General features: G+C 44.4%; 1 protein-coding gene across 1 annotated transcript; it reads right to left on the bottom strand.

Moving 5' to 3' along the window:
- Positions 1-1,721: 1,721 nt before the first annotated feature.
- On the bottom strand, positions 1,722-4,090 carry FOXL3 (forkhead box L3). The gene is made up of 3 exons (XM_056338093.1): positions 3,939-4,090; positions 2,994-3,162; positions 1,722-2,641 (listed from the first exon to the last, which is right to left on the bottom strand). Exons 1-3 carry the CDS (start codon positions 4,043-4,045, stop codon positions 2,162-2,164), a joined length of 756 nt encoding a protein of 251 aa, XP_056194068.1. The 5' UTR covers positions 4,046-4,090; the 3' UTR covers positions 1,722-2,161.
- Between the last annotated feature and the right edge of the window lie 16,932 nt (positions 4,091-21,022).

The following is a 21,022-nucleotide window of genomic DNA, read 5'->3' as shown; positions in this document are numbered from 1 at the left end:
CATGAATATATAAATGCAGGTAGGATCCTAGAGGTGCACACATACCAACCCACACGTGAGTGCATGCATACATTGAAGCACTAAATGAGGACATGCTCTTCCCATACCTATTTACTACCGAGCATAAATACTAAAGGAGCAAATTCTCGTCTCTCTTCAAATGAGAATCCATCTGTCCAGTGACCCCAGAGCTTTTCTTCTTTTTCTAACGTCAATGTAAACAGCAGATCAATCAGGTTTAATAAGTCAAATTTTGCTTTCAGATAATCACCGAGAATAACCATCGATTCACAGAGAATTGAACGCTCCCATTTGAAGGCAGAATTTGGTCACAAGAAATCATCTCTTCAAAGTCTGGAAGACATGCGGTGATATAACTGACATAATTTTCCATTTTGTCTCTTCTGAAGAAGAAGCAAAGACTTTTGCATGCTGTGGAAATGCCTGAAGATAGAAAGTTTTATAGTTTTCCAAAAAATGGGCATTTATTACCAATCAGTGTGAAATACCACTGATGGTAAATTTTAAGTATATGGCAGGAGTTTCAGCATCATGACAACATACATCACGCATTTTTACAACATATAAGTGCAGTGATATTGCTCCCTTTCTCAATAACAATATATAAGAATATATAGTATAAATGTACAGTATATATTAGACACAATGTAAAATAACTTAGTGAAATGTCAAAGCTTCTGCATAAAAATTCAAGTCATGCCTGAGCATACCTCTAGCACAATTTTGCTTAATCTTATCTCATATACCTTCATTTACCTTTAGTTCATGTTGCAAAGATAATTTTATCTCTCTGTACATAATTGCTTAAAACCACCAGAATCCCTGTCTTTTTTATCTGCAGTAGGTGAAGACTGTAGTAGCCAAGCCAAAACCAAGATTTTGTGGAGTCTTTACTAATGCTGCCGTTAGGTACTGGGAAGCAATTCATTGGGAACAGGCTGCATAAAAGCAAGTTCTTAAATCCTCGTTACAGTTCATCATTGTCCATCAGGTTTTGTTCTGAAATATCCCACCGCATGTAAATGGTAGTGAAATGGCTTGCTTTAGAAATGGAGCTGATGTTCTAACATTGCTATCTGGAAATTATAAATCTCACCAGCTTTGCTGAAATTGTATCAAGTACCACTTTGGTAATTGCTTGCAAGAGGGATCAATAAAAATCTATTTAATTGGATTATGCAACTTGTCTCAAAGCAGGTAGGTGGAATTCCAGCTTTGGTCAACACTGGATACAGCTTCTTGCAAAGCTGGGTCTCCCTCCATGCTTGTTAAATGGAATATGTTCAAGGACTTTCCTGCAGCATCTCAGGAAGCTTTCTGATAGTACAAGGGGAGAAGTTGTTAATTTTTTAAAAAAAACCAAGGCATTAAGTGGCCCTGTGCCTCTGTCACACTACCCGTCAAAGTCTACCAGACTTTAACAGCCCTGCAATTAGCTTGCTTAAAATTATTCTGGACACAACTTTACTTCAACAGTTTAAACAACTCTGCCCTGAATATCAATAAAAAATATACTTTTAACACTTACTGATAACTGCATTTTCTAATTAATGATGAATTAAAGCTGCAAAACAGTTTGAAACATGATGTTAAAAAAAAAAAGGGAAGACAGAGTGATTTTCTTTGATTACTTTTAAGCAAACAAAGCCCACCCCCCCCACCCCACCCCCCTGCCCCTTACATTCTCAGCCAGTGTAAATTGACAGAATTACACTGTTTTAGATCAGCTTAACTCCTGACCTATATACTTCAGTGGAATTAATCCCAATTTCCACCAATGAAAGTGGAATCAAATTCACTTTGTCTTTAATAAAGCCAAGGGTGATAAGCAAGTCTCTTCTGTCGGATTCTGCTTGAGAAAGGAAATTCTTTGTGATGTTCAATGATGTCCACGACAGTTTAGAAAACAAAGCTAGAATTTCATGAATTTCAGCACAGTGAAAACTGGTATTGGTAACCGTCATTCGTGCTTTAACCTCAGCAAAGTTCTTTGGGCACAGAGAGAGTATCAGCTGTTGAACCGGTAACCCTTTCTGAGTGCTGCTCGGGAAGAAAACGAGGAGGCAGGTGGCTGATTTTCAGTGACACAAGGCTACTGGATACGCTGCAACTCAGACTTTGTCACCACGAATAAGTAACATCACATTGTCCAGAACTGTAGATTAATTTGCTGGGCCTCCAGTAGATGATACTTGTTTTCATGCATGTTATACTGAGATCTCAGGACAGGCAAAGGGTCGGGGGCTGAAAGGATGTAATCAATGCTGAACTTAATTTCAGAATCCGATTTTGCTAAGGTGGAATTGCTTAGGCTCTGCCTGTTGGTCACGCTGTTTGGAGCAAACCCACGAGGCTCCAGTAGCCTTGGGCCTGATTCAATTCTTTCGTGTTTACTTTCAGAAGAGGAAATGTTTAAAGCAGAGTCCGTAGAAGGCATATTGGGGGATGAAGGACTTTTCCCTCTGCTTGACCTCTGCTCCTTATGTTCCCTCTTCACGTTCCTCCTCCTTCGCCTTCGCCTGTAATTCCCATTTTCAAAGAGATCCAGCATGGATTCGCATCCCGTTGCAAAACTCCAATAGTTTCCTTTCCCCTTCTCATTCCCTTCTGTTCTGGGAACCTGTATTTATTTAAAGGCAGTTCAGTATTTGTATGTGTTACAGATGCTGCTGCTTAACATCTGCATTCGTTTACATTCAAGATGGTGTAAACACATATGACAAGACTTTTAAGCCTATTCTTTTTCATTACATGAATTGGATGTAAACTCCATCCTCTTCAATTTGTTATCTATTAGCATGCATCAGACACAGATATACTCTTCATCTCTATAATTGACAACTCAGAGAGATTTTAAGTGATTCGCAGCTCAGCTGTTTGTTTCTCTTCTTTTCTAGTGATGAGATTATTTCTGCACATATTTTTTTTAGCCATGCACAGTGCGTATGTAAATACACAGTAACTGATCTTACCTTTACAAAACAACTGTTAAGTGATAAGTTATGTCGGATGGAGTTCTGCCAGGCTCTTTGATTTGATCTGTAGTAAGGAAATTTCTTCATTATAAAGTCATAAATGCCAGAGAGGGTGACTTTATTTGAAGGACTTTGCTGGATGGCCATTGCAATTAAGGCAATGTAGCTGAAAAAAGGAAAATTTGCTGTTACACCGTCGCCTTACATACTCAGTTTTTAGGATCACATGGATACATGTGTGCTTATATCTTGCTTCCATAAGTTCTCCCAGTGGATCTGCACCCTGGCCAGAGATGTCCCAGAGATAAGCCCCGTGTGGGGCCACTGCCCCTACGCCCCCAGCCCCCGGGACAAATGCAGGCGTTACTTCCAGGCAATTGAGTCCCGACGGGGATGTCTGCCCTGGCACTCCGTGCAAAGTGCTTGGATACAGGAGGGTTACAGCAAGATTACCCACCTCTCCAATCCCATCAGAAAAGTTTCCCTGAGCTGGCAGGCTGCAGTGAGACAGCCCAGGCTCAGCGCCAGTGCCAGTGGAGACCTTGCCTGCTTGTGGGAAGGAGCTCAAGTGCCCTGTGAGCACCTACACTGCGCGTCCTCCCACCGCACCGGGGACCATCTGCACCCCATTCGCCCATGGGCACACCGCACATCTAATTCCCCTTCTCCCAGAGCTCCTGGGGGTCAGAGGAGACCACCTGAGATCTGGTGGCTCAACGGCATGCCAGAGTTGCTGTGACCCCGCATGGGAAGAAATAAATCATGAGCACCTCAAACACGGAGAGGGGGGAAAATCTGCAGGCTGGGGTGCCTGCACCAGGGCCAGACCCACCGTGTACACCTGGGGAGAGGTCCCAGGCTCTCCCAGGAGCTGTGATCCCACTGTCCCAGAGCTCAGAAACCTCCCCAGAGATGGGGGGACTTGGAAAAACTTCATCTTACCTGTATGCTGGTCTGGTGAATTTTTTCTCTTCGTCAGAACTACAGGTAGGATAATCATCCCCGTCATAATTAAAGCAGTTATAGGGGTACTGCGTGTTGTCAAACATCGTCCTGCTCCTTGCTCAGCTCCTGTGTAGTGAGAGAGATGGAGTGATGTTTCTCAGAGCTTGGACTCCCTCCTCCCTTCTTCCCTCCCCTCTGTCTGTCTCGTTCCCTCTCTCCCCCCTCCTCACGCTCCCTCTCCTCTGTGCTCACATACTCTCCGTGATGGGGTGGGGATTGTTTTTGCAATTCTTGCATCCCAGACAGCCCGTCCGTTAGGATTTTTTTTTTTTTTGGAGGGGGGGGTGGTGTTATTGTTGTTATTGCTGTTGCCTCCAATGGGGTGGTGGAGCCAGGCGGCTGGTGACTGATGGAGCTGGTGAATTGGGGGTGAACCTTTGAACCGGGGTGTGCAGTGCCGGTAGCTGCGCTCAACTCGCTGGGTGGTCCAGGCTGGAGAGGGGCCAGCGCTCCCCCCACCGCATCCACAACGTGACAAAAGCAAACAGCATGATGTTAATAAATCATGCTTCAAGGTCTCTACTTGGAAATTAAACTTTGAGAATGGAGTGTAGTTCCCCCCAGCCCCCGAGTCCTCCCCCTTCGTATTTTTCTCTCCCCATCGAAGCAGGGTGGCTTTCTTATTTATTTATTTTTAGAAACCCGACGTACAATAAACAGACGTTCCAGGCAGTAATGCATGCTTGTCCTGATCTGCAATCTATAATACAGTATAATAGACATAAATTATATTTCCATGACTAAAGGAAAATGTGTATGTTCAAAGAAAGTAGAACAGAGGGATATGAGGGACTACTGTCAAGCAGGAAAGTAAAAGGAAAATAGCTGTAGGCAGGAGAGCTGCCTGTGTGGGCTTTGATCTGAAGGATGAATTAGACTAATAGCCCTGTGTGTTGGCATCCAATACTGTAACAATTTAATAGTTTTTCAATGCTTTGGAGTGTTTTCCAACAAGTGATGTAAACCAAAGGCATCACACACCATTTCATGGGGGGGACTAAAAAGGTGTGTGCCACATGATAATTAAATTATTTGAAGACAGCTCTGTCCCAGGAACTAGCCCCAGGAGAAAATGAGTATTGGAAAAGAGAAAGCAAATTGGTGTGCAGAGAGTTAGCATCTTTCATACAAAGTATGTCCCCAAACCCCTCTTGGAGTTAAAGGATACAATTAAGGGAAAATGCATCCGAGTGATAAAGAGCCCTTTAAAGTGATGCTTAAGTGGCTCTGGAGTTTTAACAAAGATGGACAGAAGAGAGATTTTTCTGTGGAATATAACAGTACATTATAGTAAGGAGTAGGGGGAAATATACGTCATGAAGAGATAGATATAAGAGGTGTTTTCTTGAAAATATGAAGCCAAAGCCAGTACCCAAAATAAAAATTATCTCCACTCTAAAATACATCAATAGACATATGTATGAGGAATCCACTGCAGAGGAGGTCTTAATACAAAGGGTCAGCTACTGCTGCCTAAGGCATTAGCAGGGCTTTAATACTGGGTAAGATAGAGCAGATTCAGTGGTGGAGAATGAAATATGTAATGTCTGATCTTCATACTCTGTCCAGCTGGACTAGAAGGTTGAAAGCAAAGGAGAAGCTGGGCTGCAGACTTGGGAAGATTTTCCCTCGCTAAACCCACGATCCTTGAGGCACAACTAAATGTCCACTTCGGCTTTTAGCAGTGGTCCTTCCCTTTGGAGGTGTTTGACCTCACTGAAATTCCAATAGTTCAAACAGTCTCGCTTCTGCTTTATAACAAATTTTAAAAAGCAGAACTGCTTTAGTTGACTCTGATTTTACACCACCTGTTGGTGCCCTTTTTTCAGTTTTTCATATTCTATTTATGAAAATTGCCCTGCTGAGGAAGTCAGACGATACACTTTCACCAAAATCCTCACATATTTACTGACAGTACATGATAGGTAAAGTTTTCTGTAACGGGAATTAGAAAAAATGATTGTAAATGTAAAATACCATTTAGCAATGTTATTTACCTCAATTCCTGTATTTTCTTGCTGTGGTGAGTGCAATCAGCTCACCCATGTCCAGCATATCTGTGACATGCATTACCACTGGTGGCTGGGTCTACTATCGGTGCAAGAGCTCATGGTCACTGTTCTCCTCACCCATGTCATTGGAAAATAACGCTGAGATTAAATTTCTGCCTCAGTGGCTAGTTTGTGAGACTAAATTCAGCAAAGGGAGGTAGGTCGTAATACCCAGTGCTGGTGTCCTTGAGCAGCATCTCAGGAGTGAGTGGGACCATAGGTGGGTGCTGGGGCAGCTTGGCATGACACGTAGCAAACCCCTGCCGCCCCTGTTTGTGTAACACATAATCTGTGGATAAATATTATTTCCTCATAGCCAGCAGTGGGCTGGAGGATTTGGTTTCTGGCTTTGTAAATATCAATAAATTCACCTCCGGCAAATTCATATAAACTATAATAAGAACACAGACCATTTCTGAGTCCTGCAAGATCAGAAACACATTACGTATTACCTCTCATAAACTTGCTTCTGAAATCCAGGTATGCAAAACTGGATAAGTATTGCTCAAGGTAATTTTTAAAGCCTGAATACCCATATTTTATCCCCAGGTGAATGTTTATGGTCCGATTATATTCTTTGAGGATAATATTCATAGAGAAATGTTATCGTGCTGTATATGTACCATGGTGGAGCTAGCAGGTGCCATGCTTATGGTAGCAAAACATGTTGTACAATAGCTTTTTCCTAGCATCTGTGCAGCCATTATAGTTTAACTAGAGTAACTATAACTCATCCCTGTCATTATCATAAAAGCATAATTTTGCCAGGCTAGTGTTTTCTTATGCTGTATATTTTCAGAACACAAAGTTGTAAACCATTTGATTTGAGATTGTAAATAGGCAATAAAAATGCTGTGAAGGATCTGCCTATCTTTTTTAACATTGATATTAAAAACTTATTTGCGATTTTTGTAATTATGACACAGATTATGAAAATTGTACATGAAATTCAGACTGGTCATAAATCCAAACAGGGCTGAATTACTGATCATTATAGCTCCTTGGAATAACAGTGAATATTGCTGTCTGGGACTGCATGCTGACACCCCAGTCCATCTTACTGGTGCAGACAGGTGTCTCAGCAGCATGGCTTCTCCTGCTCTCCACTGACTGGGAGCCAGAGCTGGTTGTGGTTTAGGACTTTATCCCAAACCTTGAAAATTTATCATAGAATCATAGAATTATTTGAGTTGGAGGGGACCTCTTAAAGATCATGTAGTCCAAGCCCCTGCCACAGACAGGGACATGTTTCACTAGATCAGGCTGCTCACAGCCGCATCCAACCTGGCCTTGAACATTTCCAGTGACCGGGCATCCAGAGCTTCTGGGCAACCTGTCCCAGTACCTCACCACCTTCACGGTAAAAAATTCCTTCCTTATATTCAATCTAAATCTACCCTCTTCTGGCTTAAATCAGTGGAAACAAGTGGTGGCCTTCAGCAGGCATTGGATCACTCAGCAGTAGTCTATACCACCAGTAAACTGCTTGCTTTGTAGTACAAGGTCTGTAGCTCTGGCAGACAAAGGAGTGGGGAAATGGAGGTGGTGGTACTTACTTTCCTAGTTGCTTTGCTATGGGATAAGAAGGAGAGTTCCCCAGACTTGGATGGGTACGTGGCAGTGGTGGCACCTGAGACCTTGTGTCACGGATCTTCTGACATTCAACTCAGTGACCCTCAGATGAGTCTCTGCATCACCCATGTCCATCGGTTGAATTGCTTTCCCTTTTGCTTCTTTTTTTTTGTGTTTATATGTAGAACTTCATAGAAACACAATTTGTACCACAATTTGTGGTTTTCTGCTGGAGCTTAGTGAACATTGTTTATATTTCCTAGGTAGGGGGTAATTTGGAGAGGCTTTCCTCATCTGCATGCCTTCTAGCTGTAGCAGTGTAAAACTCATGCATAAAACACAGCATGGGTTTCTACAAAGCAGGAACATGGATAAGAAAACTTCAATAACAGTTCATCACATTAGAGGTGGTAAATAATAAAGCAACTATATAAACTAGCTCCAACATATTCTCCCTGCCCTAGCTAGATACGTAGAGTCACAAGGCATATGTGACAATCCATTTCTGGAGGTGTTCAGTGTGCTTTGTTAGTGAAAAACAGGAAAAAGGGTTTTCAGGGTTAAAAGCCATTTCTCCTACCTACTCTTGGGTTGTGACTATTGGTCAAAGGAAACTTTTTTCAGAAATTCCAGCAGGCCAAGCTGAGGGTTTTCCACAGTCTTGTAAAGCCCTGTGACCACACTGTCACCAGGATGGACTGTATTGCCCTTTGGGCCAGGGAGTTTAGATGGCACTTTCTTACCTGCTTGGTGTGCACACCTGGTACCCCACTCCATCACTCCTCAATGTAATGGACTGTTCTTTTTCTAACATTATCTACCTTTCCAAGAGAAAAGCAAATCCTTTTCTAGTGAGAAGCTCTCAAACAAGTGAAGTGACAACCACTGAGTGGGTAAGAAGCTAAAAGCCGTGGAGAGATCTTGCAGGTCTGTAGGACCAGCTCTGGGCAGTGCTGGGTTTGCTGGTGGAAATGTTCAAGCTGGTTTCAGGTTTGACTGTGAGTAATATCACCCAAATTATCACTCTGATACATTATATCTCCTTTGTTCCCGTGAGGTCATGGCTTCAAAGGCAGTGGAAGGAGAACATGGATAGATCTCTAGCTTTTAGCCATTTATTAAGTGAAATTTTTGAATTTGTTTTTACTCTTTTGCTATAAAATCAAAAGTGATGGAAAGAGATTTTGGAAGCTTTACAAAGAATTAAGAAAAAAAAAATCAGTTCAGGTTGGACAAAATGGCTTGGGTTCACCTAAAAGCATTTTCAAATTTTCACATTGTGTCTCTGGTTTGCACAGAACCTTTCTACCAGAAGGATACTGGTGGTTGGAAGGACACGTCCCTGTTTCGTTATTTAATATGGATGCATGAGGCAGAGGTTCAGAGTTTGCCTTATTGTGGTTTGGTATTCTTTGTCTTCTCAGTGGCACAAAATTAAATCCTCCTCTTGGACATCGCAGATAGATGGGATAAAACACAGCAGGGATGTGCAAGGTTGCACAGGAGACCTGTCCTTTATGTTGGTGGGATTGTTCCTCCCCCAGCTGTGAAAGTCACCAGAACCACTGATCTGTGAGGCTTTTGGAGACAAGTGGGAAGGGTTGGAGGATTTGAAGAGAGGGTAAATCAAGAGGTGATGCCTATTCCTTGCCACGTAGTGCACCTCTTGGACCAACACAACAATCATGCCTTGACTCAGTCTACACTTGTTTACCAAAAACGGACATTATCTTGGCGCAGCTGCCATGCCTCATCCATCTTTGGTCATTTCTCATTTCAGCTATGTAAAAAATCATTTGGCTATAGGCCTCACTTCATACATTGTCTGAATTCTGCACCAGACAGCTAATAACTCCAGCCAGAAAACTTGTTCCAGATGTTAATTAACTCCCTCTGCATTAACTGGAATCACACAATTAAGGCCTGATTATTTATAAAACCATTTTGTCAAGAGAATTAGGAGAATGAACACAAACATCCTGGCTCACACTTTCACACAAATGTCCGTGTGCTGTTAAATTGTGGAAACTGGCACAAGTCATCCCACACATTTATTTTCAGCTGTCATTATTATTCCAGAGGAGGAAGGACAACAGTCAGCCCGGCATGGAGGAGCAAGGCTGAAGCAAAGAAGCTAATTCCCAGCCAGGCTAAGTCCTACTGTTGTGGCACCAGCAGGCCTCAGAGATGCCTATCAAATATCCCATAGGCAATGTGGCTCCTCCACTGCCATAGAGCTAATGACAGAGCAGCCTCATGTCACCCAGTCACAAATTGTGATGTTTAAGGAGTTTGGTAGGTACTCAGGGGCTGGAGGGCCTGGCCAGTGCCTGTGGTGCTTTGTCTGCTCTCTACCACGCGTTCCTTGGTTTAAGAGATATTTTTGGGGGGAGGGTGGTGGTGCGGGGGGAGGGGGTCACACAAGCACTTGACAGATCCACAACGCAGCAGATGTGAACTAATCCAAACCTGTCTCTCCCATCTGCCTTGCACACAGCTCAACGCTAGTGAATCAAGGGACATTTTATTATCTAATATTGCAAAATGGACCAACACAAGGCAAGCAGATACAAGGTGCAAGCGAGCTTTCCCCAAGGTGACTGAAGGCACGTGGTCGAGTAAGTGCAAAGGTAAGTGCCCCATGGTGATGCAGGTCACCAGCTGCTTGATGGATGGGGAGGATTCTGAGCTGTGGGAGCACGTGCATGGCTTGTCTGTGTTTCCAGCTGCTAGAGGTGGTCACTGTGAAAAGCTGTGACCATCCAGGGACTGTTGGAATCAAGTCTGAATCCAGGGGCCATTTGAATCAAGAATCCCAACTGCTGATGCTTCCCTTGGACAAGGCTGGGACGATTGGTGGGGTGTTTTGAGCTGGGACCCTCAGCTGTAGGGCACAGGCAGGCTGAGCAGCTCATGGTCATTTACTGCCTCTTTCTGCACCATTGGCACCTTTAGCATTACAAATCCTGCACGCTGGGGAACAGAAGGGATAGGGAGAGGCAACGCTGTTATGTTTTGCTGATTTTATTTTCATTTGAAAGTAGTAATTCATTCCAGTTCACTTACTCATAACTCTCACCCACACAGAAGATTTCTGAAAGCCGCCTGAACAATTCCAGACCAACGCAGATGAATCCGGCAGGACAGAGGGGACTGGAAGCTGGCCCCTACGCCAGGGCTGTTACTGAAGAAGGCGATGGTAGCAGGGACTCCAACCTCATTTGTAACTGAGCTGCAAGATTACCTCTCTCTGGGTTTTCTATCTACCAGTTTCCCTTCAGACATAATACCTTCTAATTTATCAGTAAGGTGCAACTTGTGGCTGCATAAACCTCCTAAGATATTCCAGTTTTCCACAATACCCATTTTTTAAATAGGATCACACTCTGTAAAATTTTTCTCGCCTCTTAGTTACCAAGTGGTAATAATATTTCCCCATTACCACTATGGTTTCTTTTTTATATAACCCACCTCTCCTGACTCATAGGTCTGATCTGATGAATTTCTCCCCATAACTAAGTTCAATTGTCAAGGCTTTTCTTGATTCTGAAAAAAAATATTCATGTTTTGATAATACCAGTTAAACTACCTGACTTCATCCCAGGATAAACACTTGATGGTTAAAGCGCCAGGGACATCTGATTACATTTTCCTCAATGCCAGACATAAGCCTTCTTCTCTTCTTCTGAATTAGAATAATCATTCACAATTCATTATTTATCATCCTTCAAGTATTTGGCTATCTATCACATGAAAGCAACTCTCAGCAGACAACTTGTCAGCTAACATTGTGTTTTGAGGTTTCTGCTGATAGCTCCTTAAAGAGGTGTAAGCTCCCTTCTTGCTTTTCCTTCCTTTTCATCTTATGAGAGGCTTTTCAGCGCACACAGCTGAGTCTAAAGTGAAATCAGCTTTGATCTCTGCCACCTGAAGTGCATTCTCACCATTAGTAGTTTCAGGTGAAAGTATTTGTAGCATAATGTTAGTCCTCGGTTCTGCTGTCTTCACGAAGGCTGGGAGCTTTGCTGCATGTCTCTGTGAAGTCACACTTTATGTTTGAACTGGGTAAGTGTGATAAAAAGAATATATATGTAAATACGAACCAGCTTTGTTTCTGCTTCTTCTCATTAAGTTTTGACCTTAGATTACTTTTCTTTGTTAGCATTTCAGTTTGATCAGTTTGAAATATCTTTGGGATTTAGAAGTATCTGAAACCAACTTGTAGTGCTAAAAGTTTTTCACTTTCCTTATGCTCAGCATGTAGCTGCCTGCCTTTAGACAGCTGAATTTAATAAAATGAAACGTTTCAGAAGCTGAGTATTCTAACGGAAGCTCCGCTTCTTTCCATTCATCTGGTATGCGGTGCTTTCAGGTATATAGAGGTAAGTTCTCAGTAAACAATGTATCTTGATTAAGAATTGAAGATTCCCTTGTTTGAGAATCAAATTCTGTGTATTTTTCAGCTAAATGATTTTTGCAGTGGCTTGTTAGACTGGGTGTGTAAGCCAAGGGGTGGATATTTACAAGCATACATCTCAGTTAATGAGCATTTCTGAGAGTAGTTTATTTTCTATGTATCTTCCTCGGTTTCCAAGCTGGTCATCAAGTCCTGCAAATAATTTTCAGGACTTCAGAATTTAGTAATATTGGTTCTAATTCTTGAGCTCTGGATAGAACACTTTTAGGGAAATACTAGAAGATACCTTACGTGTATTTAACTACTGGTGTGACTTCCTAGGCAAACAGCAATTTATGAAACTTCAAGGATTCAGGGACTCTGTATTTGCTCAAAAGCTAACAAATAGGATCTTGAAAATCACAGGGGAGCAAAGGCAGTGCTTTAACTGTGCATAGGCTATTTCTAAATCCAACTGTCTATGTACTCATCTGCTCTAAAACTGGTGAAGAGTCCCTAAAGCGAACAAAGCACATCTCTCCTTAGAGCTGCAACCGAGCCGTACAGTGAAAATGGTATTGTACAAGGTATTGTGCAGCTTGAAGCTTCCCAAGCAACAGAGCTAGGCTTGAGCTCTGTTTGCTGCCCACACAACAGTCTGCAACTCCAAGGGCGCCCAAATAACCCAGCATTGTACTTGTGAAACAGAGCCACAAGCAAAGGACTTGGATCAATTGACACCACAGCAGCTGCTTGGGGTGAATGGGAGCAGAGAAGGAGTTATGTGGGTGGTGACAAAGGTAGTGACATGACCCAGGAAACAACAAGGAATGTGTCTATATTTAATTGCAGATCCCGTCGTTAATGATAGCCTTAAGTAGGAACTTCAGTGTTATTGTTTGTAGACTGATCCATCAAGGGGTGATTGGTGGGTGGAGGTGACATGCAGGGATGACTTTGGCCATTCTGTCTTTATAGCTGCCTGGGAGTCTTGACAAATGGCTTTTCTTTTTTTCTTTTATTTTTTCTTCAACACCAGTCAATTTGGAAAAAAAGATAGGCATAATCACAAAAAGGAAGTTTAAATGTTCTGAGACTAATGAGGAATGAGCTGACCCTTCAAAACACGTCCTGCCACTGCCCAGCACACAGCATTGGTCTGTAAGGAAGCAATGATACAAGACAATCTTGGATGTTTTGCTTCATGTCTCTAGTTTTATCCCAACCAAACAGCACTGTGATGGTGCTAAAATAAGCAGCAATGATCTGTGGTAGAAGTCACCCCTCTATGTGAGCTGCCTTTCGGTGTCTGACAGCAGGAGAGTAAGTGTGGCTCTTTGCTGACTTAGCTGGGCTTGGTGGAGCTCGGTGTTAGTTATTCAGCACATTTGGGAAGGACTTGAAGCAACCTCTTACCTGATGTGGGGCTGTGGGCTGCTAAAGGTCATTTATACTTGCAGAAGCAGCTTATGCACAAACAATGGTGCAAATTGCTCAGATGTGGAGAGATGCATTGGTATTGACAAAGGACATTGGGGCAGAATTAGGATTTCTAGGAAACCAGATGCAAAGCAGCCAAATTATTGCTTAAAATAATCAGAGAATCCTATTCTGGCACATACTGCAGAGCTATCTGCTGGCAATGCATCACTGTGCACTGGCGGTTGAGAAAACTGGAGCAGGCAAGTTTTACAGGTCATGCAACGCACTTTTGAGCTACCCTGCAAGAACTAAACTTGGGAGAGAACGCTTTTGTTCATTATTTTTGCTAAGTAAAAATCAGACACCAGGATGAGAAGGTCGTAGAAAGACTGTCTGAATCATGAGCTGTTATTTGCATTTTGAAATAGAACTAAATAGAAATCACGGATGCCAGTAACTCCAAATTTGGAGCTCGCACAATTCATCTCAGTCTTTTAGTGGTTAATGGCCTATATATCTCTTGCTAGCTTTTGTGGGGAAAACTTCTAAAAAAAGGCATCAGAAGTATTTATGTTTGTTTGTTTGGTATGGGGTTGAACAGCATCAAGCAGAGAGCCAGAGATGTATTTAGATTCATACCCCTGGCATATGGGTGGGGATGGACATGTTCTTCATTAAAACTTGGAGTTTAGAAGATTGTTTCCCAAGGTTATTTTTGGTTGCTGGAGCCTGGATCTGAAGCTTGTTGCCTGGCCCCAACCCCAATGCATTCATATCTGATCTGGGCAATTTCGAACTTAATCTTTATTTGGAAGCAATGAAGAGCAACTGTTCACAGATTTCAAGGGATGTCCCTAGTTTTCCTTAGGACGGCATAAAGCTGTTGGAGCAACGTGAGTCTTAGGAAAGCATCCATCTCGCAGCTTGTCAGTGTATGTTGTTACCAGGCGAGGGGCAGATTGAGAAACCTCTGAATGCCCTTGGGGTGTCTAAGGAAAGGACGCCTTTGTATAAGGGTACTTGGCTTAAAAGTTTTCTCATCCCATTGCCCCACCCTGGTATTGGCTCCCTCGGGCAATGGTGGGCAACAGCATCAGCTGTGCTATGGTGGGAGAAGTGATGGAGGGGGAAATGGTGACCTGTTGGAATAGGAACCAGGGATCGTGGGGACAGTTCCAGCAGCTCCACATCAAGAAGCTCCTGCTCCCCTCCATCTGCAATGGGAAGGGCAATCCACAGATCCCACAGAAGGCAAAATGTGACATGTCTGAGTGATTATCCTTTCAGGGGTTATTAGACATGATTCAAAGGGGCTGAACTGCTGAAAATGCTCAATATTCAGGATAAATAACTAACATCCATTCTGAGAAACTAATTAAGTGAAATAGATCATAGTGAAATCATTGTAGGACCTGCATTACATAGGTTGTCAACAGCAGTTTGGCTTCAAGTTGTCAAAGTGCATTCAGAAACTGGCAGTATGGTGATGCTGGAGCAGATTGTCACCACAAAAACGTCCCCAGAAAATGTTCAGCAGTGCCCTGGCCCATGGCATCAGGATGCTCTCAGTGGAGCAGCAGGATCTGGCAGGATGTGGGGACCCAACAAGGGAGCACAGAGCCTGCTGCCCCCCATGCAGGGCAGGGCTGCCCACCAGCTTGGACACTCGGTGCCTATCTGGGTGACCCAACCAGGCTTCTGTGGGTTTGACTAAGGGTAGAGCACAGGGTAGTCCAGGCTGAGCAAGAGCGGAGGCTCCCTCGCTGTATATTTCTTCAGGGTCAGCTGCTGTTCACTGCTCAGGATCAAATCCCCCTTAATCCGTTGGAGAGAAAGACCCCAGATGCTGCCTGCTTGGTTTCATTACACAGGGTCAGAGCTGAAACCATTAGAGAGACCATGTCCAAACACAGCTGCCTAAAAAACTTCATGGTGCGTTTTCACGCCTTTTCCCCCCCAGACAGGCGAGCAGCAAGGACTTTTTGTGCAAAACCCGTGTAAAGATTTAACTCGGCTTTTGTGCTGTGCTCCCTGAGGAGAGGAGGAAGGTCAAGGTCCTGCAGAAATGAGGGTGAGGCTAAAAATTGTTAAAGTGCAAAACGAGGGTGACCACCACTGTCCTGGCCATTTAGTTTGTACATTTTTTTCCTATTCCACCAAACTCTCGCTGTTAGGCTGGTTGCATTGGAAATAAGAATTATGTGAAGGTATTGTCTATGTACAGGTATTTGTGGATCAGGTGGTTTCTTGCGTCAGTCTCTAGGTCTATTTCAAACAGCTCTTCTAGTAGTTCAGAAATTTTTTTAGTTAATTTTATTAATGATTTATTTATCATCTGGTGGGGAAGCTGGGCCTGGAGACATCTCTTGCTGGATGCCTGAGACGTCATGTGGACTTGCACTCTGGAGGCAGAAACTGGTGGCTCCACCAAGCTTTGCTGCTCCCTGAATCATCCCTGCCATTTGTAGCAGCGTTCCAATCCTCCCCCGGCTGTGTAGCACCTCAAGGCCATTGACTGATAATGCAACAAGCAACAAGAAAAATATTTTCCTTCTGCACCACTAGATGCCCACCTTTCTAGCTAAGTGGTCCAGGTACTGGAAACAGGTTTTTCCTCTTTCAAAGACAGATATTCTCTAGCTGTCAAGAGTGGGTTTTTTGCTTCACAGATGACCTCGGTTCTAGCTAAGATTCCATGTATGGCTATGTAACCTGGCAAAAACATTCACCCTCCTCTGAACAGTGTCACATCTACAGTTCTTTTAAATACCTCCAGGGACTGTGACTCCACCACCTCCCTGGGCAGCCCGCTCCAGTGCTTGACAGCTCCTTTGGGGAAGAAGTTTTTCCCAATTTCCAACCTAAACCTCCCCTGGCGCAGCCCGAGGCCGTTTGCTCTTGCCCTGTCGCTTGTTCCCTGGGCGCAGAGACCGGCCCCCCCTGCCCACAGCCCCTGTCAGGCAGCTGGAGGGAGCGATCAGGTCCCCCCCGAGCCCCCTGCTCTCCAGGCTGACCCCCCCAGCTCCCCCAGCCGCTCCCCACAGGGCTTGTGCCCCAGCCCCTTCCCCAGCCCCTGCCCGGCTCTGGACACGCTCCAGCCCCTCCACGTCCCCCTGGCAGTGAGGGGCCACAGCTGAGCCCAGGGTTCGAGGGGCGGCCGCACCAGTGCCCCCAGTACAGGGGGACGGGCACTGCCCTGGCCCTGCTGGCCATGCTGGTTCGGGTACCAGCCAGGATGCTGCTGGCCACCTTGGCCACCCGGGCACACGGCCGGCTCCTGCCCAGCGGCTGTTGGCCAGCCCCCCCAGGCCCTTTCCCTCTGGGCAGTTCCCAGCCCCCTGCCCCAGCCCGCAGCGCAGCGGGGGCTGCTGTGACCCACGGGCAGGAGCTGGTACTTGGCTGTAGTAGTATGTGCTAATAACCTAATAATCAGCTGATTAATGGTAATACTTTTCTTGCCAAAGAAGAGGTGACTATCAAGCTTAGTGTGATTTTAATAAGAGCACACATACAGCTGGTGGCTCTGGGTGGTGGCCTTTGTCTGCAGGGCATGCTCGAGCACACCGGACTTTCGAGCTGAGATGGTGATGATGGGTATTTAAAAGATGTAAGGAGAAGAAGTGAAAGCGGTCTGTGTACACACATTGTATAAAGGCTTCTTACTGGTTAGAGGCTGACCATAAGCAGAAAGGGTCAAAGGAAGAGCCTGATGGTGGAGAGGTGGGCCAGGGTCAGGTACACGCAGCCCCCTGACTTCGCACACCTTGACAGCAATTCCCACAGAGTCAGGAAAATCTTTTCAATAGCATCCGTTCCTGCAGAGCTGCACCGACCGTGGCAAGGAGGCCGTGGGGATACAGAAGTATTTTCTGTACAGGGGGGTAGAGCAATACCTTTGCAGCCCTGGTGCCCCCCCAGGTCCGAGCTGGAGCCGAGTGATGCTGCTGCCGCCGCCCTCTAGATGGTGCAGTCTGATAAAAAATTTGAGAAAAGACTAATTTGCTTTGGTTGGGGTCTCTTTTTCTGGGCAGAGATTTTTTTAATTGCATTTACAGGAGGGCATACTGCCAATGACTGGGAACTGGAACGCTGCACTGCTGGTAACTCCCTTAAGTGTTGAGATGAGAGCTAGATCCATATGGTATATGCGTATCGCCTAAAACCTGCTGGTGCTGGATTGTATCGATATATTTTGCACATTATGTTTCTACCTGAACATTCTTTTTTATTTGTTATTATTTTTCTTTTAATCGGGGAGTCTGTGTCATGAAATACAGGGTTTCAGACGTCAGACTGGGAAATACAGAGCTAGAGTAAGGGACCTGGTTTAATGGTTTTAGGTATTTATAGCTCAGAACCACAGGTTGCTGACTGCAAATTTTTAGTGAACAAATCCAGTAGTGTATATGCCGTGCTGCAAAGGGGGTATTTCACAAAGCTGATCACTGTCAAGTGGAACTGATTGAAAAAGAAAGAAGGAAAGAAAATGGGAATAAAACAGAGTAAATTCTTCAAATGAAAAAACTCATGCAAAAAATCCACTTGAGACAGGAGACAGCAATTTGAGGTGAAGGCCCGCTTTCAATTCGCTGATGAAATAAATGCACCAGCTAGAGTGAAAAAAGCAGCATACACCATACGAGAAAGAGTGTGTGTATGAATGGGCAGCAGCCCAGACAAACCGGAGATCATCTGGTCCAGACAATGAATGCGAAGGGGAGACAGACATCCAAAAATTCAGACCAGGAAAGGTTAAGGAAAATAAAAGAGAGGTTTGTTTTTCAGCAAAAGCATATCTTAGCAACATCACAGTCCTAATATTAGGTGGAGGTACTGAAGCTGACACAGCCATGGGAAAGGGTGAGGTATCCAACGGATACCTTCTGTATTTGGAAAGCAGCTCTCTTCCCACATGATCTTGGCTGGTACTTCCTGGTCCATCCAGCTAGGAAAATGTTAGGCATCATCTACTAGTGAAAAAATAAGACTTTATTATTCTTGCTACTAAGCTTAGAGGAATTGGCCGAGGAAGTCTCTGCCACATGAGAATTCATTTTTGGGTAGCTTGAATGCAGTAACGTCCGGGACAAGAAAGATGTTACTGCTACATCAGTACTTGAATGGGGCCAGTCATTCCCACTGGTAGGGCATCTTGTCATCCAAGAGGTTGATAGTGAATCCCATGACGATAAAATCCATGGACAGGACTATAATCAATGCTAAACAAAGAGAAAACAGATTTTTCTAGATAAAGCATAAGTTCACAAAGTTGGTAATTGCCTAGATGTGGTCTGATTGCTGGACTGCAGAGTAGGTAGATAGGTAGGGGTCATTTTGCTTCTGACCAAGCACCTGTGAAAACAGTGATGGGACTGTTCAAGTGTTGAAGGGTTTGGGGAGTGCTAATAGGAGCTCAGAAGAGACTGGCACTGTCAAATTAAAAGCTTAGCTGAAAGGAAGGTTGCAAGGGAACGTGACTGCTGGATATATATAATGGAAAAAGCACATAGCAAAAAGGTGACACACTCAGACTGGAGAGAAGGCACCTATGTTGAACGGAGGGTGTCAGAAGCTGCCAAGGGAAGCAAGTCCCTTTGCTGTTCCCTTGTGGCTTCAAAACAGCTGTAGTTGCCTTTCAGGTAACTGCTTTGGTCGGATAATTCTGGGCTTGGTCTGGGGATACCTGGTGAAATGCTGACGTAAGGAAGATCAGGTTTAGATCAGGTCTGAGGTCTCCTCCTGGCCTCTAACTCCACAGTAATGAAAACTGTCTCTGAAGAAAGATGGATAGAGACAATGTGTGAGAAGAGGGGATAAGCTTGGGATTTTGTTCTCCCTGCCTTGCTCGTGTAACTTGAATTTAGTTGCTGCTTCTCTCAAGCCTGGTAGGTGTCTCACTCTGCAGAAGAAAATAACGTTGGCAAAGGAGAGCCTTGAGAGGGTTTTAAGGACACTCAGCACCTATGAGTGTTTGAGGACACCCAGCGTGGCTCTGCCCCAGCTGCCATGAGGGTGGATACAGCTGTGCTGGCACAGCCTTACACCTGAGCTCAGTGGCCATGCTGGAGGGCTGGTTCACACATGTTTTAGCAACTCATTGTGTCCTCCAAGGTAACACGTCCCCTGCAACACCTAGCAGGTCAGTGTGCTGCTGCTGGGGATGGAGCCGTCAGATCTGCGTCTGTGCCCAGATCTGGAGAGCTGGAGAAACCGACTGCCTGTGGATGTCCCATAGTGGGGCTGGGACACCTCCACACCAGCGACCATCCTGCCCAGCAGAACATCAAAACAAGAGCTCTTCTGCTGGGAATTTGTCTGAGTGAATTGTTCTGGGGTTTTATTATTTTATTCTTTAATTTTTACTTTTTTTTTTTTTTTTTTGCATTCTTCCTCTCCTGCCCTTTGAAGTGACCTTTGCTCAGACCTGCTGGCCTCTTCTCCAGGTTGCAAGGCAGACAGTAGGACTGGAGCAGCTGGGACTTCTTCAGATCAGGGAACGTGGTGGCAAAGAATATGGCTGGTTTTTGCAACAGACTGTAAGCTCTAGTCCAGTGGGTTTTTAAAAGTATTGTCAGAAGTGAAAGGCTACATTTAAAAATGTATAAGCAGGGACTTTCAGCACTGTATGCCTTCATTCATAATTCACCAGCGCTCATTTCTAAAGAAGATTTGATATTTTTACAAGGTAAATGTACTTTAAAACCTTTCTTTTCTTTGCAGTGAATGTGTGATTAAGTGAACTTACTGAAAAGGAGGAGAGGGAAGCAAGGTTTAGAATAGGGTTGCCCACATTGCCTTGAATTGATTGTAATATTCGTGTAATTCAGCTGTGATTGGGAAATGTTGTTGCATTCCTGTTCATAGCACAGCCATGGGTTTGGTGCTGGTAGAGCAACTTTTCTGAAAGGTTCTCCAGATTCTTGGCTGGTGACTATTATTTTCTGCACCTTTATGCCTGAAGCAAAGAAGCTGCTTGGTAGAGAGGACCTCATTCTCATCTCTCCCTGACGTGCCAGAGTCATTGCTGAAACCAGTTCAGCAGACTGGTTCTGGCCTGGAAGTTGCATCAGCATGTCCTAATACCTAAACCAACCCTAAAGACCTCTTGATATGTAGGTACAACAGACAGCTCTGTAGATGTTAAACTAGACTTGGCATGGAGCAAATTGTCCACTGAACAGAAGACAATTTTCTCAGCAGACCAAACAAAAAGGTGACTCCAGGTCCCTGCCTCCTGCCCACAACCACCAGGTCTCACTTTGCTCAGCCCTGGTGGTGTGGCTGAGCCTAAGCTTGCTGATTCTTGCAGGCTACGAGAGGTTCACTTGAGTCACTCGTGTTCCTCCCATGGAGCAAGGATGCAGGCTGAAGTTGTTCAAGATTTCAATGATCTTCCAATACATTCCCTTGGAAGGAGAGACAAGGTCCTCCTATTACTCCCTGGGGAAGAGTTATAGCACATTGCAGGTAAGCCAGAAGCTCAGGGGACAACCTTTTGAGAAGTCGGGGCAGACATCAAGGTGCAGCAGTTTAGGTCCAGTTGTGCAACAGTTGTGCTGTTCACACTCAGCTAAGCTACC

This window comes from Falco biarmicus, chromosome 4, assembly GCF_023638135.1.
Source record: "Falco biarmicus isolate bFalBia1 chromosome 4, bFalBia1.pri, whole genome shotgun sequence".
NCBI lineage: Eukaryota > Metazoa > Chordata > Aves > Falconiformes > Falconidae > Falco > Falco biarmicus.
The sequence above is the reverse complement of the archived record's forward strand: the minus strand, read 5'-3'. Positions and strand labels throughout refer to the sequence as shown.

Bases quoted from the DNA above. Each gene is read 5' to 3' on its own strand.
- FOXL3 (XM_056338093.1), bottom strand. From the start codon at position 4,045: ATGTTTGACAACACGCAGTACCCCTATAACTGCTTTAATTATGACGGG. The intron at 3,163-3,938 runs GTAAGATGAAGT...TCCTTTTTTCAG, and splicing joins TTCACCAGACCAGCATACAG to CTACATTGCCTTAATTGCAA. The intron at 2,642-2,993 runs GTAAGATCAGTT...AAATAAATACAG, and splicing joins TTAACAGTTGTTTTGTAAAG to GTTCCCAGAACAGAAGGGAA.